Raw genomic sequence first — 24328 nt, forward strand, 5'->3', positions numbered from 1 at the left:
TTGAAGTTAACGAGTTAAACCATCAATGAAACTGCCATTATCTTCATCTGACAGTACTCCACCCTTGCAGCTCTTATCAGTCAACAATACTACTATAATAATTACCTTTATAATTAGCAAATGAAGACATTGTTAATGTATATTACTTAATGTCTGACTTGAGACTTGGGGAATAGCCATTTGCCCACTCATAATGGAAGCCTTTTTATTGGCTGTGTTACTTTTTCAGTGATTTTTTTGTGCTTTCCAAATGTTTTTCTTTTTTTTTGCCTATTTATTCAGTATAAGTAAAACTTGTGGAGAATTTCACTCAGAGCAAATGGGTAAAATGCAAACACCCAGCAGGCCCAACTTAATCAACAAATCAATGAATAAATAAATAACATGCATTATGTAAATAATATTTATGTGGATTCATACATTTTATTTTTATTATTTATTGACATTTGTTTACTGGTAAAGTCTGACTGGGCACAGGTGCCCTTTTTCAGTGGAGGCCGGGGGAAAGCACCAAATATTACATAAATAATATTTATGACTACATTTTTAGAGAAAAGCCCCATGAAAGCTATTGCTTGTTTTATCCATGATATTCTTTATCAGGTTTGAATTTTAGCTTTTATTCCATAGTAGACTGGTTAGTACACTTGAAATGCTAATTTACCCACAGTAATTTGTTTTTATGTAGCAGGCAGCCACAGTGGTGCAGTGGTTAGCGTTGCTGCCTCACAGCAAGAGGTTCTCCAGTTCAATCCTTGGCTAGGGTGCCTTCTGTGCAGAGTCTGAATGTCCTCTCTCTGGTTGTGTGGGTTTCCTCCAGTTTCCTCCCACATCCCAAAGACATGCTGTAGGTGGATTGGACACTCTAAACTGGCCCTAGGTGTGAGTGTGTGTGTGCTTCCTGTGGAAAGTTGGGCACTGGGCTGGCAATGTAACACTGTAAAACTCCACTGACAATCATGAGCAGACAGGTGATCCACTTTGGCGACCCCTAACCAGCAAAAGCCAAAAGAAGAATTTGCTTTTACATAGCATCAGTTTTAGGCAGAAATTTCCAGACATTCTAACTTAATGCTGTGATATATATTTTTTAAATTTTCTGTTCGCTGCTTATTATACCGCACAGTTGTGGAGGGCGGAAAGCAAAATGGTGAAAGTCATCTATAATTTTTATGAATTGTAGGTGGCTATTCTGTTCAAATAAAGGAAGAAAATTTCTAAAATAGATGATGCTAATAATCAAATTTTATAAGATACAATAACTAGTATACATGTGAGCTTTAGACTGGAACATCTCTGCAGATATAGAAGATTATTTATAAACATTTGCTGCATGAAACTTGACCAAAAACAGTAAACAAATACTGGATAATTGATTTCTCAGTTCCAATCTATTTGTCTTTCAAAAATATGCAGTACTGTCATTGGTTTTCTAAGTATCAGCTGCTGTACCTGAATGACATCTTTCCAGGAAACTAGGTCACCGCAGTGTTAGATGCTACTAAAGGGGTGGGGGTTGCCATGAGACAGAAATGCAATAGGAAGTTTCAATGAAACATTGTTTAGTCAATCAGTCTTAAAAGTATGGTGTTCAGTGAAATAGTAGTTTCTGAGATGATTGCTATTCCTTTATATTTGTTTTAGAGTTGGTAACAGTTGTTCTGGGGGATGCAGGAGGCAAAGCTCACTGTTTGAGGGGTATGGAGGTGCTGTATAGGTCAGGCGAAATGAATGAGTGTCTTTTATGTTAGCTTGGGACTATATTTTGTGGGATTGCAAGCTTACATCTAAGAGTCAGAGAGAGAGAGTGTGTGTGTGTGTGTGTGTGTGTGTGTGTGTGTGTGTGTGTGTGTGTGTGTGTGTGTGTGTGTGTGTGTGTGTGTGTGTGTGAGTGTGTGTGTACTGGTTCATGTATTATGTATTTGTTGCTGTTATGATATTCACTAATACTGTGTTAACAAACCATGATTTTAAGAATAGTCATATAGACATTCTTTATTTTATTTTTATTTTTTACAGTTGATGGTTAATGCAATGGTCCAAAGACCCTTTTTAGCCAAAACCGGGGAGAGATACAAAAATATAGTAACATATGCAGACATTGGTTAGCATTAAGGTCCAGAGTATACAAGATACAACTTTTTAGGAATATGATACATAAGACCATGCCAAGGGGTACTGGGTGATAAAGCATCACAGTCAAGCAATAGTAAAGCATTATGCAATATGATATGTATAATCAATTACAGCAGGTATAAGCACTTATTGAGTAATAGAGTTTAGAATATTTTCTGTTGAAAAGAACAATATTTTGACATTTGTTACTTAACTGCTGCCTTTCTATTGTTTATGTTTAGATTCTTCTGGCGTCATCATCCACAGATGACAGACATAGAACTGTCATTGATTAAGTCCTATTGGCCAGATCTTCCCAAAAAAGTTGATGCTGCTTATGAATCTTCATCAAAGGATCGTGTCTATATTTTCAAAGGTTTGCTACAGTATTAGTTTACAATTAAAACAATTTCTTCCCATCTCGCTAGACCTGTGTAGTTATTGCTCATTTATTACATAGGACTATGATATTATTAGCCAAACAGAATATTATTTGACTTTGATCAAGGAGGGCACGCTGTTATGCTTATTCAGAGTGAATGAAGGGCAGAGGGAATGTGATGGAAAGAAGGAAACAAAATGTTATTAATGGTGGGTTGGGTAACGAGAGACATAGTTAAAGTTTGGAAAGAGGGAAATATTAGTAAAGTGCTGGCAGAGAAAATAGGCTAATGGATATCAGGAAGTGAGGGTGGTAGAAGCATACCTCTCAGCTGTCCAGATTTTCACAGACTGTCCAGATTTCTGCTCATATTTTTGGTCTGTTCCTGATAAAATTTGTGATTTTCTGGATTTCTGTGGCAAATCAGTGAGGACTGACTTCACTAAATAATGACAGGCATTTTAATTTCAGACTTCATATCCTTCAGAAAATGCAAGGTAACAGAAGACCTTTTATTCTAACAAACATTTAAGTTTGTAAGAGCAATATTTAAAATTTGTCCCTATGTTTGGGGCTTTGTCCTCCCATTATTTCTGGCTTGTCCAGATTTTTTGTGCTAAGAAGTTGAGATCTATGGGTAGAACTTGAATAAAAAAAATTAAGAAACAGATGGGATGAAGAAGCATAAAGAGGCAGACAGGAGAAAGTGGATGATGGCAGGGAATAGAAGTAAAAGAGGTGAGTGTTGCAATATCAGAAGAGGGCAACCTAGTATTTGCTGAGGGCAAAGATCAACACGGGGAAGGATGTCGGCTCTGGTGGCATAGACAGATAAAACTCTACCTATGACACAGCTGACTGATTATTAGCTCAAGCAACTGATGGAGATGCAGGGTGGGATGGACGTGCTTATCCTAGAGGGAGGATGTTTGCTGATAAAGTTTCCTAATGAGGGGCATGGTCCAAAGAGGAGAGTTGCCCTTGGATACAACCAGTGAGTGTGAGGGGCAGGGAAAGGGACAAGTAGGTAGAGTGTATACAATATATATATATATATATATATATATATATATATATATATATATATATATGTTCTAATTAGAATGTTCTAATATTGAACCCTATTACACGAAAGTTGAAAATATCGAAGCAACAGAAAACCAAATTTTTTCCTAGGGAAAGAATTTGGCTGTCCGTTTCTATTGCTTTGGTATTTTTGGCTCTGTGGTGGAAAGTTACGGGTCGGGTTCAGGTAAGTATGCGATTGAGTGCAGGTTAGGGTAGTTAGAGTTAGGGTGCAGGTTAGGTATGTGTGCGATTGTGTGGACATGAGGTTTAGATAGGAGAGTTAGGGTTAGGGCGTGGGTTAGGTATGTGTATGATTGTGTGGACATGAGGGTTAGGGCAGGTTAGGTGAGTTAGGGTTAGAGCACGGGTCAGGTAAGTGTGCGATTGTGATGGAACTTAGAGTTAGGGTTTGGGTTAAGGTAAGTGGATATTTAGTGGTGTGTGTATAGTTTAGTCTAGGGATAGGTGTAAGATTTTAGGTGTATGTGTGTGGATTGCTGTTTGTTTGGTGTGCTTGTGTTGTGTGTATGTGTTTTGGAACAACAATTTTTTTCCCTAGGAAAAAATTTGCTGTTCTGTATGTTCGATGTTTTTAGCTTTCACGTAATAGGGTCCGATATTAGAATATTCAAAGTTTTGAAACTTCAATGTTCTAATATAGACCCTATATATATATATATATATATATATATATATATATATATATATATATCCAGGACATCCTTAAGATTCATGCCCAGCCCCAGCAAAACTGACAAGATAGGAGGATGCTGGTAGACCTGAAGTGGACATGGGGCACTGGCAGCATTGACGTTCGAGGAGAAAAAATATGGGGAAGGAAAATATTGTGAATATTAAAAAAAATTAAAGTTTAAGAGGAAAATGCAATGTTCATAGGAGGAAATGATTCAATAATATATAATTCTATATGTTATACAAGATATAAATTGAGACTATGTTGATCTATTGCAGTGAAAATGTTTTGAACTATATGTCTTAAATTGTCATGATGTGTACGTTTTCTTTGTCAATAAAAATTATTTAGAGGAAGATATTTTTAAGCAGGTAATATTTTTCTAATTAATGTTTACTTGAATTTTTACCGTAGGAATAAATAATTTATTCATTATACAGGATCCTGTAGCAGTCTTGTCCTAATAACAGACCCAACTAGATGAATAAGAATGCACCTTGTTTAAGTAATGCTGATTGTCATCACCAAGTTCCCACCAGCCATCTTTAAACCATTTGTACCAACACTACCCCAACACAGGTATTAGATTTTGCCTGCTTAGAACAGCCTGACATTTCTGAAATTATTTCTGAACAGTAAAACAACACTAGCTATCCTCCATTTTTTTCCAGTTTAACAGTCTAATCACAGACCTTTTATGTTTCTCCAGCAACTGTTTTAGTACTCACAGAGGTAGACAATCAAACAGCTGGTTTTGTTTGTTTTCCCAGTCTGTCTATCTTTTACACTCTGTCCACTTCAATGATCATTATATCTAATGTGCACCTCTATGCTTGACCCACCTACCCACAAATGTACATCTACCATGTGGTCCCTTTTGCAGAATGAAGTAAAATAGTGTCACCTCTCAGTATCACAGGGAAATTATAAGTTTCTCTGGCCTTCTTTCACTCATTTGGCAATAAAAGCCTTGCCCTTCTGTTTCATTTTTTCTGTCAATCTCCTTTCCAGCCTTGCTTTTAGCCTGAAACACTGAATGCTCATATGAGGGATTTTTTTTCAGGCTGTAAAAACAGCAAATGCTCATATGAACAAATGTTTTGTTCAATGGAGCTTTTGCTGCCAGCATTTTGTATGGGATTGTGATTCATCAGGGTAAGGGAACTTGCCCTTACCCCATTGTTGTGCAATCTCGGAGCTGTGCATGTGTGTGTGTATATATATATATATATAAAATGTGTGTGTGTGTGTGTGTGTATACACACACACACACACACACACACACACACACACACACACACACACACACACACACACACACACACACACTTTATACATATATATACCTTTACCCATCAAAATTAGTTGACCCCTTTTTCAATAAACTGCATATTTATATACCCACATATATATATATATGTTATCAGTAGATATATATATATATATATATATATATATATATATATATATTATCAGCATATATATATCATTAACATATATATATATATCATTAGCAGGGGGTGTGGGTGGTGCAGTCGGGCTTGGCCCTTTTCAAAAATTGATTTTTAATTTTTGTTGTTTTTGATAATTTTAGATTCAGTCTAATATTATTGTTCTCAATATCTATATATATCTATATATGTGTTTTCATTATGAGACTTACCTCTGTCCCTTCTCCCATGAATTAGGAAGGTTTGTCCTTTGATACTGCTTCGTTCTTCTGATACTGTCAGGCATATTCAGTGACCTCTACTTACCTATGTACTGGCATTTGTTGCAGAGGATTAAGCCTTTGTCATGTGTTACAGGGTTTGATTCCCTGAGCACTTGGTTGCATACTGTGTGACCTTGAGCAAATCACAAAACCAGATGCTGCTCTGAAAACGGACTGTGCCCAGTGGACGGTCTAGTTATCAAATGGGTTTTATTGTTATTACTTGCAAAGTTACTACCAGTCTCTTCCTTACCATCTCTCCCTTAAGTTTTGTAAATAAATTTTGAATTAGGAAACGCAGAACTATTGATATGAGTGGGATTCATATGAGCTAGATTTTTGCTTCATCTCTTACAGAACTAGATTAATATGATCTGCCCTTCTTATTTCTTGACAGGAAGAAAGTTTTGGGAGCTTAATGGTTATGATATAACTGAAGGCCACCCCCGAAGCATCTTCAGGTTTGGATTTCCTAAATCAGTAAAGAGAATCGATGCTGTTCTACATGACTCAGACACTAAGAAGACACTATTTTTTGTTGGAGAAAAGTATTGGAGGTAAACTGCAATAACAAATCATTATTACTGTGTAGAACTGGAGTAGGTTTACTGATATGCAATGCTTCATTATCTCATTTGGATGCTGCTTTATATTATATTTAACCACAAGTAACACATAACTTGCATAGGCCCAGGCAAGGATTATCTTTAAACAGTGAAGACAATTCTGCTGAATAACACTTTGGTAAAAATACACAGATGTTAATAAGAGATAAAAGTATGGTTTCTTTAGTTTCCCCTAAAATGTTTATATTCCTTCAAATTAATTATTTCTTCCTCAGTATTTAATATATTTTTAAATGTATCCAAGTTAATTTAAATGTTTTGAATCCAGTACAAAAGAAAACATTATCTGCCCTGTGCAATGATTCAGCTACCTTCTTCTTGGTTAAGATCTTCAGCATACCACTGCATAATTTCTATAACGCTTTCAGTTATGTCTTTCTGTTGACATATAAGCAATGTCAGTGGTGCAACAGGCAGCAAACTTGACTTTGGTGCAGAAAACTGTGGGTTCTATTCCCACCCAGGTAGATCAATTGCTGGCACTACAGTGCCACATAAGGTGTTTTTCTGTACATGTGCATGTGGTGAGTGTCTGCCCTGGCATGGGGTGGCTTGTACTCTGCAGCTAGTTCTGTGCCATACACCTGTTGTTTTCTGGAATATGCTTCATTTTCTCACAAACGTGGATACGATAAAATGAGTTTCAAAAGATGAATAAATGAATGGACTCACTGCCTAGACACATAAGAAATGACACTCAGCTATCATTTTACCCCAAAAACTCATTACATACTTATCTGACATGTCTTCCTGTAAATGGAATGTTGGAGTGTATCCTCAGGGAGACAGTTTACAGAAACAATTATTAATACTTGCAGTCTACAGGGCCTTTTTCAGCCCATACCCTGAGTATTGCATGTAGTTTCAGTCTTGATCGGTTCAGAGTAAAGTTACCAGGATGTTGTATGGGATGTTGCAAAAGGTTTATGACCAAAGGCTGGAGGAGCTAGTGCTCTTCTCACTTTAGAGCAGCAGAAGCAGTAGAAATGGGTGGGGGACACCATACTGGTGGAGTATATCATAGTACTCCAGATTATATCAGGGAGATGTGAAGGGCTCATTGTGAGCACGAAAGTTGGGGAGATATGCAGTACTATGTCTTAGGCTTACTTAGGTCAAAGACAATAAAGACAAACATGAAAATATTCACAGCAATTGTATATTTAGGCAAAGGGCAAACCTCCCTTCCCTCATTCTAACTGGAAATTAAAACACCTTCTCTTAAAGCATTTTTTTTCTAGAAAGTGGAGACTATGTTCCATGGGTTGGTTTTATGGTGCTTGATGGTCAAGCTGTCTGTGCCAAGAAACCCATAAGTAAACTGTCTTCTGCATCTCAGCACTCCTTAGCAAGTCAAGTTCAGTTTCTACCTTATCCTTGTTAATATTTAAATTATACAACTTTTCCATACCATAGTTCCTCCTTTACCCAAGTGCATTCTTTGCCTTCTTATTTTATTTCCTGAAAGTAAAGGTATATACTGTGAGGGTAATAGTTGTCTCATTTAATGCCCAGTGCTGTTCTGTTTCTGAATGCTGGTACTGTAATGAAGCCTCATTGGCAATTGCTAAACACCTTGCACCCGGGGTGTCTGGCCACTTCATCCCACCCTAGATATGCTTCTGCATACTGTATATAATTCATTTGCCTGCTGCCTGGCTTTTTCTTGTCTCTTTACACCTGCTTTACATAGCTCTCAACCTTTTTTGTCTAACATATGGAACTCTACTTGTCATAAGGTGGAATAAATATGTAAAATGTGGCACACTTACTATCATCTTCAGTGAAGAAGCATTGGATATGGTTAAAGTGCATTCCAGAGTTATTTTAATGAACTAAAATGATTCAAAATTATTTACCATGGGTAACTATTTATAATTCTTAAAATGGATGTGTGGCAGGCCCATTCAATATGGAATTATATGGAAAACTGAATTTTACGAAAAGTTGAGAGTTATGCTATTTCAGTAATTCAGTTTCCTTTTGAGTGCCCTTGTGCTGTCCATTTTCTCAAAAGGTTTTTAAAACCCATATTGAATTTCTAGTTGTTTTTGGATACTGCCTTGTCCTAATTTATTCCTCTTACTTCATTTTCCTTGCCTTCTCATGGAGTACTCGCTCTATTTTCCCACTTTAACCCTTTAAAAAGCCACTGTCTTCCTTTCAATAGCTCATTTATTTTCCTTATTTGTCACATTGAGTAACTGCTTATGCCACATTTTATCTTCCTGTTGATATACTAAATATTAACCTTCTCGCCTATATTCATCTGCATAGTTCGTCATGCTTTTTCACTGCCTCGTGCCTCCCATATTTATATGTTCCAAAAGTAAAAAGAAGAACAAAGCCAACAAAACAAATCAAAGAAAGTCAGCTAACACCAAATGAAGCACATGTTGGCAGAGCAATGAACCCAGAACAGTACTACCATTGTTAGTAAGCCTTCACCTATCAAGACTTCATCAGAATAAAAGAACTTTTCTAAGATGCAGCAGATTTCTCAGTTCAAGCACTGGTGAGATACTAAGTCAGTCACATGACAGTTGATTAATTAATTACCTTTAAATACATAAATATTCATCTTATTCCCCTGGATTTTAGCAATGGCTTTATAATATACAAGCCATTTAAATTAAGGTGGGGTGGACCTCTAACTCTGCTTGCTGTCTGCTTGTGATACACAATAATAAATTACTTTATTATCACCTCATCAGGTTTATATAACATTTACAACACTTTAACAGTGAAAGGATGCTTAATCCCATTTTACAGACATGTTTGCCAGTTAATTTTTACCATCATTCTTTTTGGAAAGCAGTAAAATGTTCTTTTTATGATCATGAAAGCTTCTGTTAGTCTTGCCATTACAACATGTTTTACATATGCAACTGGTCACATAGACCATATGCTCATTTCCATTTGTAGCAAATCTCATATTAGAATAAAGTACGTTTAATTTTCTAGGTTCAGTAGTCGGTCTGCATTTCCATGTTTATATATTGTTTCTAACTTCCCTATCCAAGCAAACAGCACTCCTAAACTTTCAAGCCCATCCATTTTCCCACTCCCACCAAGTTTCACTCTTTTTATTTCAAACTTCTGCTCCCATACCATGTTCACAGAAAGTGTTTGCTGAGTTACCACTAGCAAATTTTAATTTGTTCATCCTAAAAGCAATATGCCACATATTGCTTGAAATATTTTCATTTTACTGAGTGTTTTGAAGCCTTCTTCTTCAACTGCTATAAAACTGTTTGCAATTACATTTGATATATTTTCCTGTTTTCTTCTAGGAATTCAAACTCTTGGAAAGGATATGTTAGTTTGTTACTGCATTCACCAACACAACCAGCTAACGCAGCTGGGATAGTTTATTGCACAGCATTATCTGTGATTACAGGGAATGTACAACCCCCTTCCATATGAGACAGTGTGTTTTTTTATTCTCAAGAGTATTGAAGTTCCTGTTGTAGCTAGACCCTATATGCCTTGTATTTTTGTTTCATAATCTTTTCCTACAACCACCTTCTGAAATGCCTTCCTTGAACCTAATAAAGGGTTTAGCTAATGTCAAAGCACAGACCACTCAAAAAAATTAAATACTTGTACATTGTTTTCAGATGCATCACCAAGAAATACATGCGGAGCTTAGAAAAGTTACTCTCAGAAAATTACCAGGAATGACCAAAGAAGTAATAATATACATTCATGGTGCACAATGCCACCAGCTCAAAGTATAAAATAATGCTAAGGTACTGGTGTAGAGATAGTTATGTCCACGTGATAGTCAAGAAACATGGTTGCGACCATGCAAATCATCATGGTGGTATAGTGTTTAGATTGTGAATGAAGAACCTATAGTAAGGATGAGAACAAGTGAAGGTAGTAAAAGAGTATCGAAATGAAATGTGTCTGAAGACTTGTGGGAGCACATGCTGAGAATAGATGGAGGTTTTACACAAAACTGCTTTGCTCCATGTAGGAATCATTTCTAACATCATGAGAGTGATCCTGCATTTCTGTTTGCTTCACATTATCTTGAGTAAAGAATGTAATTGCTGATGGGCGAATGTTGATCTATAATTTATTTCTTGTGTTCTTTTAGCTATGATGAATTGAATGGAGTTATGGATAAAGGACACCCGAAATATATAGACGAACGTTTTCCATCAGTTGGGGGTAACCTGGATGCAGCCTACAAAGAAAATGGTAACTATTCAATTTTCACATTTACCTTGTTCTTTACTTTTGCTTTGCGATTGAAAAATGCTTTTTGAAATGATATAATGACTCCTGGTTTTTACCTAAATCTAATTTTCACAGCACACAGCTGTTACATTAAGATGTACTACAATCCTGGACATAGCATCCAAAGAGATTTGGATATATTACAGTTAGTGTCTAAAAGAACCTTGCATCACTTAGGAGTGATTCTGATAGGATCCTGTTTTTTCTTAGTTGCCATCTCATGTTTATTTTATTAATATGCAATTTATTTATGTGTTTAGTTAATAAGTAGGATAATCCTCGTGAACTCTTTTTAACCATGTCCAAGCACAGAAGGTCAAAGGGCAATGACAAAGGTTCTTTGCATGGACTGTTTGCACAAACAGTTAAAGGAACATGAGTGCCTTTGGAAAGTGAGAAGAAACCAGAATAATCAAAGGAAAACCCTACAGACATAGGGAGAACAGGGTGATTATAGAGTGACCATAACTGCATGCTGGAATCAAACCCCAAAATACAGCAGCACTAATCACTATAGCACTTTAATGCATACATTCTTATCTTTGTCGGTAAACTGGAGGCAAGGAGGCTTTGAGTGGCATGCATAAGAAATAAAGTAATGGGCATTCTGTCTATTAATGCATGTTTGTGCCTTCTTACATTTTCTTAGTTTCTTGGAATATGGCTTTAGTGGGTCTATATCATTTAATCGAAAGCTCAATTGAGCGAATCACTATTTGCTGAACCCAATTAAGCGAAAGCTCAATTAAGCAAACTATCATTTAAGCGAAAACTTTCTTAGGGAAAAAAAAAACTAGTTTTCCACCCACCGACTGTAACAAACAAAACAAAGTTTAAAACTCTGCATATTGGGGAGCTTCGTCCCCCCCCCCCAACTAAATATACCAACTCTGAGATTGCACTACAGTGGGGAAAAGGTTAAATTCCCTGTGGTGGCCAACCATGTCCTTTCCCTGGGAAAGAAAATTGCTTAAACGATTGTTTGCTTAATTGAGCTTTCGCTTGTCAGTTTGACAAATAGTGATTCACTCAATTAAGCTTTCGATTAACTGATATAGACCCAGTTTTAGTCAATAGTTATGTAACTCAAATGCACTTAAGTACAAAGTGTGTTATTTAACATGCATATCTAGTCTCAATCCATGAAACTGGATAAAAAAGAGGCTGAAGTTACTTAAAGTTTTGCACAAGAAGTACACACTTTCCTGAGCACCCATTATAGTAGTCATATAGAAACTACAGGGATGAAATTCCAGGTCTGCTGGAAGTGCCAGCCCCCATTTATACTTTATTTCTCAATCCAATATTCTACACAGTGAGAATAAACTTAACATATTTAAAAATAATTTGGGTAGACTTCTTCACGGAATTACATTTGTGTAACAATGCTCATTATGTCATGATTGCTGGGTTCTTTTGTTTTATCACTATTTTGGAGCAAGCCAGCTGCATTTTTAAATATTGTGTTCAAGTTCCACTGATTCAAACACTTGTGTTTCACAAGGACAAATGTCTTCCCTTTCTTAGGTGCTTATTCTTATGACATCATTTGAAGAAATAAACTGACATGACACTGTTAAAGAAAAGAATTTGCTTTAACATGCCATAATATCTTGTAATGAAGAAAAGAAGGAGTGAAACACAGAACGTGCAATGGAATGCAGAGTATAATGCCTAAATATTATGCATTAAAGTATTTCACTTGACATAAGAAATAATGCTAATATTTTACAATTTTTTGAGATAGCTATTCTAATGCACTAGGCAGAGTCAATAGAAATCTGAATTACTTCTGTTGGAGCATTGCAATATATGGAAGCTCAAGGGACAAATGAAAATCTAATCTGGTGAAGATAAATTAATGTGAAAATGAGTTGTAATGTGCATTTGGCTCCATGGCTTTGATGGTGAACATTCTGACAGCAACCCAAATGACCCACAATGAAGTTATGGCCTAGGGGCTGACATGGGAGGATGGGAGTGAATGGCTGATGTTTGCTTGCTGATCCTGGGGGGTGGGATGAGGTGGTCTGATCTACTGCATTGCTGTCATCTGTCAAAGGAGTAGGTACATGACAAGCAATGCTGTAGACCACAAAATGTGTTCTTAGCACTGGCAAAAAATTCTCAATAACCTTCTTGGGGACCTATGTGAGAGTGAGAACATGTCAGGGGAAGGCAATGCAGGCCCCTATAGTGACAGAAGCACACATGTCAGCCACTAGGGGTGGGATTAGCTTATATATTAAATGCCCTTGATTTGCACCATTGATGATGTGGATTAAGGCAAGCTATAGGACAATTCTGGTCCTCCATTAGTTGTGGAAGGCCCCTGTCTGGGGCAGGAAGGGGAAGTGATGCTAGTCTATCAGCCCAGTGAGTCAAGAACATAGTGTGACTTGTAGTCATGGGGAAGGAAGGATGCAGGTAAAGGGAGTAAATTATCTTCACTGTTGCCTGGATAATGGCCCCCACCAGTCAACTCTCACCAGACTCCACCAACAATTTCTGTGAGGGCATTGTAAGTGGCATATATGGGCTTATGACCTGTATGTATATGTGTGTATTGGGGGTGCTGGTGATTGGCAGGCTTATAGTGAAAAACTACATAAAAAATTGAGCTGTAAAGCAAATCACTTTATGGGGATCCACTGTTGGATCATTCCATCACTGTAATAACATCCTAAGTATTTTTTTGTCTAGTCATTACATATATTATTTGTGTTCTTTTATTAACACTTCATTCATAATGCAAAAATAAATAATAAAAGGTAGAGTCAATCATTCCTGATGTTGATGACCATCAAATTTTCTGCAACTCCCCATATTTATTTAAAAATAAAAAATGTTACTAGATCCATTGATATGGAGGGATAAAGTTTCAGTTATGACCCATATGACCCAGGTTTGATTTAGCAGCTTGGACTCTGGGAAAGTAATGACGTGAGAAAGCCTACTTACATGATATGAGTACTTACTGGAACATGCTTAGAGTCATAATCCTTGGATTGGCGACATGGGGCAATAAGCTGATAATGGGGAGGTCTGATAGGATATGAATAACTACCAATGCAGGAATGTGAGACTTCTTTTTCTTTTCACTTTCATCTCAACAATTGCCCATAGTATGATGACTCACTCCAATCACTGTGATCTCTAGTCACAGGGCATTCTATGGCTTGACGGATGAGAGTTTGCCCCTTTTCTGGAGTGATAAGGCCCTCCTGGTAAGGAGACATGTCTGAAACTTGCTTCAGTATGTGGTGGGCTTGGGGAGAGGAGAACTATGTAATGGGAAAGGGATGAAGTCAGTGGTGGTGGGCTCTGCAGAAGTTCACTTGGTCAATGAGTACCTCCAGATGTCAAAAAAAGTTCCATTGTACATTCTTGTTCCTGTACAAATAAAAGGTTGCATTTTACGAAATAGCAGCTAGCTTACAGAATGAAATAAATCAATAAGGATATTTTTTTTATTTTTCAGCGAAGACATTTTCTGCATTTGGTGCTTTATAGGGTAAACAGATATTTCAGTGTTTCAAAATTATATTGCTTTTGTGCTTTTTAATAGTATGTTGACCGTTACGTGATATTATCACCAAATCAAGATGTCAGTAAACAGTTTTAAAGTTTTGTATTCAGTACTGATGTTCTTTTTTTCTATTCTCATTAGGTTATATATATTTCTTCCGTGGAACACTAATGTTTCAATATAGTGATGTCAGCAAACGTATTCTTAGTGTCTCAAGAGCAAACTCCATCTTGGGATGTTAATTGCAAATTGCTATGATCTTAAATGGGTTGATTTCCATGGAACAAAATCAAAACAAGAGGCCATAGTAAAGCAAAAAGGTATATAAACAGATGCAAACTTGGAAATAGCCAAGCAAAAATGATGTGATCAAGGTGTAACATGGCTACAAGATTCTTCATCAACCCAATGACGCATGCAACATGGAATATAATTAGAACATTCAAGGATAAAGAAATATAGACTGTCAGCTGACCTATTGTGAAGGCGGACATTGTCAGCAATTCAGTACCACAAAATATACATTTAGTATTTATTAAGCATTGTGACATCAGCTGAATTTAACTGTTTTACTGGGTTATAAATACATTGTACAAAGTTGAAGTTAAACTTACATAAAGTCTTCTCAGTTTCGAAAGTGGGGGAATGCTAGAACATTTACTGTCTTGAAACAGGACTCTCATTTTTATTTGGCACAAAAAAGCTTCTTCATAGTTTGCTTGGGTATATTTATATATCTGAATATGAATGTCATGCCTAAAACAAATAGAATCAAACTAAAAAAAAAAACAGAAAGAATGAAAGAGGGGAGACAGATGAAGACAGAACTAACAACAAAAAGGATAGACTTTATATAACTTGCTTATATTTATATATTAGAATATGAGTTGTTGCTGTGCAAGAGTGTGTTTGTGTGTTTGCATGTGATACATGTGCTTGTGAGGTGCACCTTTGGATGTTTGTGCCTTTATATTTAATTTAATTGATACATAACAAAAATAATTGCTGTTTATTTGTAAAACTCTGGTCTGGCACTAGAACACGTAATTTGCTGTCTTGCACAGCCATCAGTCTGGCACTGATATAAATTATGTCTGAAATCTGTACACTGAATTAGGGCATAATAATGCTTATAGCAATAACATGTGACAAAAAACATACAGAAATGATGTTACTTCAGTTCCACACATGTTAGTAGGATATTCATTACAGGGAAGTGGGTGGAGATTCCTGTGATTTTAAAAGGGCTTCCCTGCGCCTTATTGAGTTCCACTGGACATGGTTCCCTCTGTTCAAGTTCAGTGCAGCAGGTTTGAACTCCCAAATGTCTTTTTTTCCATAAGAAATAACTTCTTGTACAGTTACTAAGTAAGTCTAGACTGTCTATGATTCCTTTATTTTTGTGAATTTCTCCTTTCCTTAAGTTTGTGTGGCCATTGAGTTCGTATGTATGTATGCATGTATGTATGTAACTTTGGGGAGTCTGATGGGTTTGCCCCCAAAGGCATCAGGAAGACCTTCCCCCCTGCAAAAATGCTTACTTTTAAATTTTTCTTTGGGTTAAGCTCAGTCCTTATTGAGTTGGACCACAGGGATTCACAGATATGGCTTTTAAAAAAAATGTTTTTAACATGTAAAATATAACACCAAGACCATGTATACCATGAAGAGCAAACATGAATGCAGAAGTATGTAAGTTTTCCTTAACTACTAAATGAGTCATATATTAGTTATAGTCTGTAATGCCTTGTATATAAGCAAACACATTTTTGGCAACTTTCCGTAACAAATCTTATGCCCTTTCATCCACTAATAAATCTGATTTCAGTGCTAAAACAATGCATATCTAAAAGTGTTGATAATTTTATTCGCAAGTTGCAGCATTACAAGGACAATGCTTACTGACAGCAGCAGTTAGTAAATTGTTTTTTCAAAAATTGTGCTTAAACTTTAAAAAGCAAACACATCCATATACCAGGAGAACAAAAGTTTTGGTATATCACATCTACCTCTCTGTTGCAGATATCCTAGATAAGCTGCCCCTCCCTATCTCTTACATATATCCCACCAAACTTTGTGTCTTTTTTGTAGATCTAGATCATTCTGCTTCACTCCTTCTCTTCATTTATATATCATCACCATCACCTAGCCCCTGAAGAAATCATTAAATCCATATCATTTCTCCAACTTTTAGTCTCCTTTAATATGAACATTCCCAGTGTTCCGAGTCCTTCCATCTACCCAGCGACCCCATTTGTAACCTACTTCACACTCTCAACCAATATAATATACCTCACCTGATGAGGCCTTGAGGCCTGAAGCTAGGATTACAGATGAGACTTCACTAGCACCTTGCATAACTGGAGGATGAAATCTGCCTCAGCAGAGTCCAGATCCCTGGCTGCATACCCCATCACTGTGCTAACTCTTGATGTTTCTACTTCAGATTTCATAACAACATTCCATTTTGAAAGTAATAGTAGTAGTCAGACCACTGGACTTGTTGGATATATCGTTGTAACATGACAGCCTTCAATTTCATTCCTCCAAGTGGACAGCCATATACTTTTTCATTCTGAATCTCACTTTTTGCCCACATTGTCAACTGCATAAGAATGTTAAGAAGCCATCTTCCACTCCTTAACAAGTAAGATATTTATAATGTTATCAGAGAATCAATTAACCTTATTGTCTGGCCCCATGAGTGACATCTGACACAAATAATTAAAGTAGCTTTAGTGCAAGCACCAAGCTATGTTTAATATTCCTGGTCACTGACTTCTTGTTCCATAGTTCATCTCTAACAGCTGTCCTCTACATCTTATCACCTATCTAATTTCACGTACTCCTCACCAGTTTGAAGTCTGATAGCATACCCTTCAGTTTTCACAGCAGCTTTCTGATAAGCATGGTATCATAGGCTGTGCTCAATGCAGAAACACTGCATCCACCAATTTGGGGGACTTGGTATCACCTGTTATGATATTGTGTAACATTAAAGTGATAAGGGCTCTAGTGTAACAGTCAGTATTACTGACCATTTGCTAGACAATTTGCATTCAGTAACTCCAGCAGCATACCTCATGGAATATTATATTGTAGCTTTTCTCAGGATAAATCTAATTTTGTCCAGGCAGTTATTATCTAGTTTCTTTCCAGAGCCTGTTTTATGCAATGGTCACTGTTTCCTTCATACAGTTGTTTAACTCTGTTTAATGGTTCAAGCAGCACATCTGTCACGTTTGGTAGCACCTGACTTTGGACAACATATTTGATCCCTATGGCTTAGCAACGGACCCCTTGTCTGTCTATCAATGTACCAATCTATCCATTCCTTAGTCACTTTCCTAGCTGTCCAGTTGTACTCATTCATGCAATACTCTGCCCTGAAATAACATAAAGTACAATCTCTTAAATATTAAAGTAGAACACTCATTTAGGATCTCAGCCTTGGTTTTTCTGTCTTCAAACTGACATCCACTCCTTAATCCAGTGTGAGACAAACATTTCACGTGATCCATTCTGTTTATATATCTGAAATACACTACGTAGTGTGATTTTGAAATCAGCAATGGAATACAGGTGTTTAAAAATTAGTGGTTATATTACAATACCATACACATCTGAAAAGATATGCGAACATGTTCCAGTTGCCTATGTAAATAAACTCAAAATGAGAGATCTGTTTTGCCACCAGCCAGTTACATCACGTTTTAACAGTTTAAGAATTGCACTGAATTGTACTCTGCCTAATAAAATCTATGAAGAATTATACAGCACTAAAATCAGAACTAGGCATCTGACTTTCTAGGATAAATAATACAGATGTGCTGATACTGTATTTCTCTGCATATATGAACGTACATATTTGTATTTTATTAACTGAATTTGTGTTACATTTATGAAAGAAGCAACCACAGTCTTCATTTTGTTTTTCACATCTTCTAATTATTTTTATTTATATTTATATTTATAATAAGTATATGATAATTTATTTTATAAATCTGCATTTTTGATGCATAAATGGTATTTAGCAAATAAAAACATTAAACACAACTAAAATAACAGCTATTAATGACAGATAGATATCTGTTTTGTATGTTCAGTTAAGTATAGTGACAAAATTGACCTGAATCAAGGGAGATACCAGAAGGAATTTTAGCCATGACGTATTAGTTCAAGTTAACTTAATGTGTTTACTAATAGATATTTTTCCCACGGAGTGAGACTGGGGAGGTATAACAGGACATTTAAGTAATATTTCACTACTCTAAAGAAAGCACTATTCCTGTACTGTTTATTTTTACAGAAAAATAATTAAAATGCACTTATTCATTTGAACTTACTGTGCTGTGTTTGCTTATTTGTGTTTAAATTATTTGTATAACAATATCATGTCCGACCTATCACAATCATCATAATCATGGATTAATAGCATTTATTCTAAAAAATGTAAAATAAAGTTAAACCAGACTTTAGTGCTTTTATTTCTCACATTTTATTCATGTTCTACAGTTGCATACATTAAATACATAATATCTGTATTTCTATTAGTGTGCCTTCATTTTGTGCTAATATTTTAGACAGTTATGTCAGTACTGTACCACCACTTGTAATATATAGTGTATTGCATTTCTGTATGGTTGGTTTTATTTCTTATACATTTGTAGCTGTTTGTTGTTTTAATGCTCATTAGGCAAGTGCATATTTTAGAAATAGAAGAACAGAGTGTGACAAACATTTTTTTTGTTTCATAGTTCCACCCACACATAAGAATTGTACTGCATCTGTTTCATGCTTTGTTGAATATTACTAGTACTTTTCTCTGCTGATCACTGTGTTTACCAACTTAGCTCACTAATGACCCATTTGTTCCTCTTCAGGATGAGTGCTAACTGGTTTGGTCCACGAACTGAGGTTAACATCCTGAACAGGATGTGACTCCATAGGCTTTCTTGTCCTTTTCAGAGGTGAACACTGTATGCTAGGAGTGGAAGTCATTCTCCCAAAGCATCCTTTGTCCTGCCCTAACTCCTAACTATGGCAGTCTGTGACTTTGTCAGTTGCTGCTAATTAGAGGATGCATGATAGCATCCTTTAATTGACCAATCGTACTTAACTAGTCTTATGGACAGGTCTATATTATATTAGGTGTGTGTCGCGATTGAGCTGATCTGACAGTTAAGATTGTTAGGGGTCATAAGTGAGTTAGGGGCAGATCTGGAGTGAGTATAGCTGAGTATTCAGTATTGTAAATTAGGTTATCAGCTCAGATCTCAATCAATTCGCTTTTTATTTTTTAAGCCTTATGGGCTACGTACACTGTGGAAGTTCCTGTAGTCTGTAATACTAGCTTCTAGACCTCAACACTCCTTATGAAATCAGTAATGTAGTAGATCAACTGCCTATCTTCCCCCAAGATGGCTCAACCTGTGTCAGAGTCTGATTCCCACCCTCTCGCTTGTTTTACCAACTTCCTCTGGTTAGGGATTTATCCTTCAGCACCACATAACTGGGCTGAATTTTGCAACTATTCTTATCCTTATTATCACATCAAAAAGACTGTAGCTTTTTAAATGAAACAATACTTCCTTGTGTATCCCGTACGTCATCCACCTTATGACATTATCTTCTATCCCTTTGTTACTACACACCTTTATTTTTTTCTTGGAATCTGGATTGCCTTAAAGTACTTAAACATTAATGAGATATTTCCTGTCTTTTACCTTCAAGAATGCATGCTACTCTCTTTTACTTTCCTCTGAAATGATTCTGGTGTGGGCTTGGCATCACTTTAATTGAGCCCATGTTCTATCCATATCCTTGCAAGCATGACGTCTTCAGAACTGCACACAATATTCAGGATGTTATATAACCACAAAGATATAAAGATGGACATTAAACTTCTGTTTTTCTATGTAAGGCGTGTTCCTCTGTGTGCCATTATTCTTCTAGACATTCTTGGTTCTCTTTCATGCTGTTCTATCAACATTGTTATCTGTTATGATGACCCCAAGGACACTCACCTTATTTGTTGCTGCTACTCCTCCCTCTTTACCTGTGCAGTGATCCATTGGGTTTTGCTTCTTCAATGCATTATTTCACTTTATGTGGCACCAACTATAACCTGTGATATTTTAGATCATTCCTCCAGTCTATCTAACTCTCCTCTCATTCTTTCTTGACCTTTGTATATACTAAAACTATTGCATAATTTTCAGTCAACACAAAGTGGCAAGCTTTTTTTTCTACAAATGACCCAATGTCACTTATAAAAAGTTAACCTACCAGTTAGAGTTCTAAATGAATGATGATTCAACTCTTCAATTCAATCTTGCAGATTTTCAGCAAGATAATGGTTACTTTTTAGAGAATCATTGTAGATGTAGTTTCAGTTTGTGTGCCATTAATAAGTCTCTGTTTTTTTTTTTTTCAGTTTTCTCCACAGCTGTGAGTAAGGGGTCTGTTGAAAAAAAAGTTCCCCATGTATTGGGTCTGCAGGAAACTTGACATTGTAAAAAATGTTTTTTTTACAGTTTTTAATTGGTTTGATCATTTTTGTCCCATTTAGTTGAAATTTCAGTGCATATTTACTTTGGGAGCATAGTAGAAGCCTCCTGAAGATAGAGAAAAAAGAAATCCCATTATTGATTCCTGTGTTACTCCACAAATTTTCATCATATCTCTCTTAGACACATCAAGCAAAACTATAATACAGTATACCATGTTTTCTCTCTCTATTTCTGTAAAGACTGTGGCTCTAAATTCTAACTACCAATATAGTGCCTCTTAAAAAGATTATCGTCTCTTTTTTGTAACAAAAATGAATGGTTATACTCTGTATGATATTTTTTCTCTTCCTGCTGTACCAGCAAATGAAAAATAATCTAAACTGCAACTGACTTAAACTCATAAAGATGATATTGTAAACAGCATAATAAGATGCTATGTAGGTTTAATTTCTCCAAGTCTTTTGGGTTTCTAATACCATGATGGGAATGGATCCCTAAGTCAAAGTATGATCGAAGTTTGTGAAATTAGTATTGTTTCAGTCTTTGATGTTAGCCAAAAGTGCTCTTTGCAGCACCTGCAATGTGCCCAGAACTGATTCCTTTTGCAATTCGTATGGAGTTACATGTATCGGTAGCATATCTAAATAAGACTACAAATTCTTTTTTATGAGGCCCAGTGCTGTAATCATGATATTTTATGACTTTCAGTCTCTCTGTACATAAGACACTGTAGTCACTGAGTGTAGCAATTTCAATGAGCGATGCTACTTTTTTCTTCTTTTCATGGACAACTATATCTGGTTTTCTTGCATCTATTTTTTGTATACTGGAAATGGGTAATTCTATGTGTTAAACTGTATCCACTTCTCCCAAGTAACGAATGAAAAACAAAAATTCAGCAAGTCATGAAAGAAGAGCCAGACTCCAAAAACTTAGCACTTTTGTTAATTTAGTTGTAGTATATATCCATTTTATAATGTTGGATTGTTTAATTGTTTATGTGTCCTTATTGGTTGACTTTGTCATGTGTTTTAATATAAAAGGGTGGTGTTATATTGAAACATTTATTCTGATGATGTTCGTATTTTGTCATTAAAACGAACGAAAGTGCTAAGTTTTTCGAGTCCGGCTCTTCTTTCATGATTTGCTGAATTTTTGTTTTTTAATTTTATGTGATATAAACTTCATCATTCTCTATAATGCTTTGTGGTTCCTGTTTCATGTTTCAAATGTTTCTCAGCTACTTTAATGTTATAATGTTTGCACAATCCGCCATGCAACAGTATTGCTGCATTATTATGCCTTTCAGTATATGGGCCCTCTGCCATTAGTGTATCACACGTAGCAACAAGATGTGCAACTGTTTCCAGTTCTGTTTCAGAGAATATGCATTTATCTGTTTGGACTTTGTAAACCAGTGTGTATATAGTTCACTATCCTGGGCCACTAATATTAACCTTTCATTTTTTTATGTAAATTCACCTCTCCTTAATAATTCCTTTGTCAGATCCTGATCAACATGAGGTTGTTCCAGGAGTTTTCTGTACTTGCAGGTATAATTATGCCTTTTCCACATTTCTTGCCTTCTCATCTGATCCTTCTCTTTATATTCTTTCTTTTTTTTTCTTTGGCACATTCAGCTGCTGCCTGATTTTTGTCTACTTCTGGTTTGGTTTCCATTTTCGCTTGACACTGATATGCTTCTACTTAACTGAAGAGGGAAGTCAACTTAGATTTGTTTTCTTCATGTTTTAAAACTTTTGCTATGTTTGGATCTGGTGAGGTCAATTGATATATATGCAGCCCTAAGATTGCAGATCTAATAATACAATCAATTTCAAGGAGACTGTGACAAAGGGGGATAGTGCCAGCACAGCTAGCTGGAATTTTGTAAATAATTATATGTCATTTGTGAATATCAACATAATTTATATAAGATGCTTGTGTTATAACTGTATTAGAACTGTATGCCATATGTATATCAAACTGGTTTCTACAGACATGTGTGTTAAAAAGGTATTTTATAAAGTGCACGTGCTTAAAATGTAACCACAGTGTGCCCTACTGGAAAAGAAGAGAAATGTACATGCAGTAGTGTAACTGCTTAAGTGTTTATATTTTAACAGTGGAAACTGGAATACAGGAGGCTAACTTCAGAAACAAATAGCTGAAATTAAATTACTTTATAGCTATGCAATAAAAGATGGTATCTTTAAGTTTTCAATGAGCTAGAGACATATAGTCTGTGCTGAGAAGCCTTCTGTATTGTATTTAGGGTGAAATAATTACTAGTCTTGAAATATGGAGGAATGTAATTGCTTTATGACTTCCAGCGTCTGCAAAGATCTGAGGTCTATGTATTTTCACAGGTAGATGCTAAATACTGCCAGGTCCCAGCAGTGGAGATTTCATCTGGGAACTAGAGTCAGATGACAGGAAATGATGTAATTCTGCAAGCTATCCCAGCAGTAATATTTGAGATATTAATCTGATAAGTCTCTGAGAGAGACTACAGCTACTTATGCTGTAATTAGCATGCCACAACATTTACTGGGCTTGCCCAGCTCTACACACCGTGTAAAGTCAATTCAGTAAATATGTAAATTGTATGCTAATCAAATCCATGATGGAGGAGCTATTCAACAAGCTTTAAAGTAATTGTGTATACTCAGTGTAGGTTTTGGCCTCAAATTCCAAAACCTGTGGGAATACAGCCACGGAAACTACACTACATGGAAACAATGTTAAGGGCTTCTGCTGCTCTTCTGCATGTGTATGTGCAACAGGCTCAACTCTATGCTGCTGTTGCTGCTAATAGATCTTGGCAAAGAAGCAGAAGAGTGTTTAGACCCCATTTAACTATTCATGGTCTGCATGAGTGCTACAGGGTGGATAGAGACAGTACTGGAAGGAACTCTGCAATCTCTATCATCCTCAACTGAGAGGAAAGGGCAAACTGAGGGAACTAATACTTGTGGAGACCAAGGTATGTGCAGTGCTTAGAATTTTAGCTGCAAGAACCATCCAGAGACCAACAGGGGTTTCACAGGCATTAGCAGCCAGGATCCTACATCAATTCCTGAATGCTATGCTACAGCATGTCAGTGACTACATATATCTTCCCTCTAATCCCAAGGATAGAGTTACAGCTATAAAGGATTTCTGTCCCATAGCACACTTCCCTGAAGTCTAAGGTGTCATAGACTGTACACACATTGGATCAAAACACCATCTGGGGAAAAGGGAAGACTTTACTTAAACAGAAAGGGTTTCCACTCCATTAACTACCAGATCATGTGTAATGCTAAGGGAATAATCCTGAATGTGTGTAGTGGCAACCCTGGCAGTTACCATGTCTCCCATATCTGGCACAACTCTCAGGTCTACCAGAGGTTTTCCAGGAGGGATATCCCACAAGGCTATTTACTGGGTGATGCAGT

The 24328-nt window shown here is 36.3% G+C and overlaps 1 protein-coding gene across 1 annotated transcript in view; it reads left to right on the forward strand.

The window, feature by feature from the left end:
- The window catches only part of LOC122802789 (collagenase 3-like), a 53364-nt gene extending 34363 nt beyond the window's left edge, over positions 1-19001 (forward strand). Inside the window, exons 7-10 of the mRNA XM_044072583.1 lie at positions 2358-2491; positions 6371-6530; positions 10705-10808; positions 14518-19001. Of these exons, the coding sequence (XP_043928518.1) occupies positions 2358-2491; positions 6371-6530; positions 10705-10808; positions 14518-14618 (499 nt within the window). The 3' untranslated portion in view covers positions 14619-19001. The remainder of the gene's footprint in view (positions 1-2357; positions 2492-6370; positions 6531-10704; positions 10809-14517) is intronic.
- The last annotated feature ends 5327 nt before the right edge of the window (positions 19002-24328 follow it).

The sequence above is a fragment of the Protopterus annectens genome, chromosome 5.part0, assembly GCF_019279795.1.
Source record: "Protopterus annectens isolate FY-2018-M chromosome 5.part0, PAN1.0, whole genome shotgun sequence".
Lineage (NCBI taxonomy): Eukaryota > Metazoa > Chordata > Ceratodontiformes > Protopteridae > Protopterus > Protopterus annectens.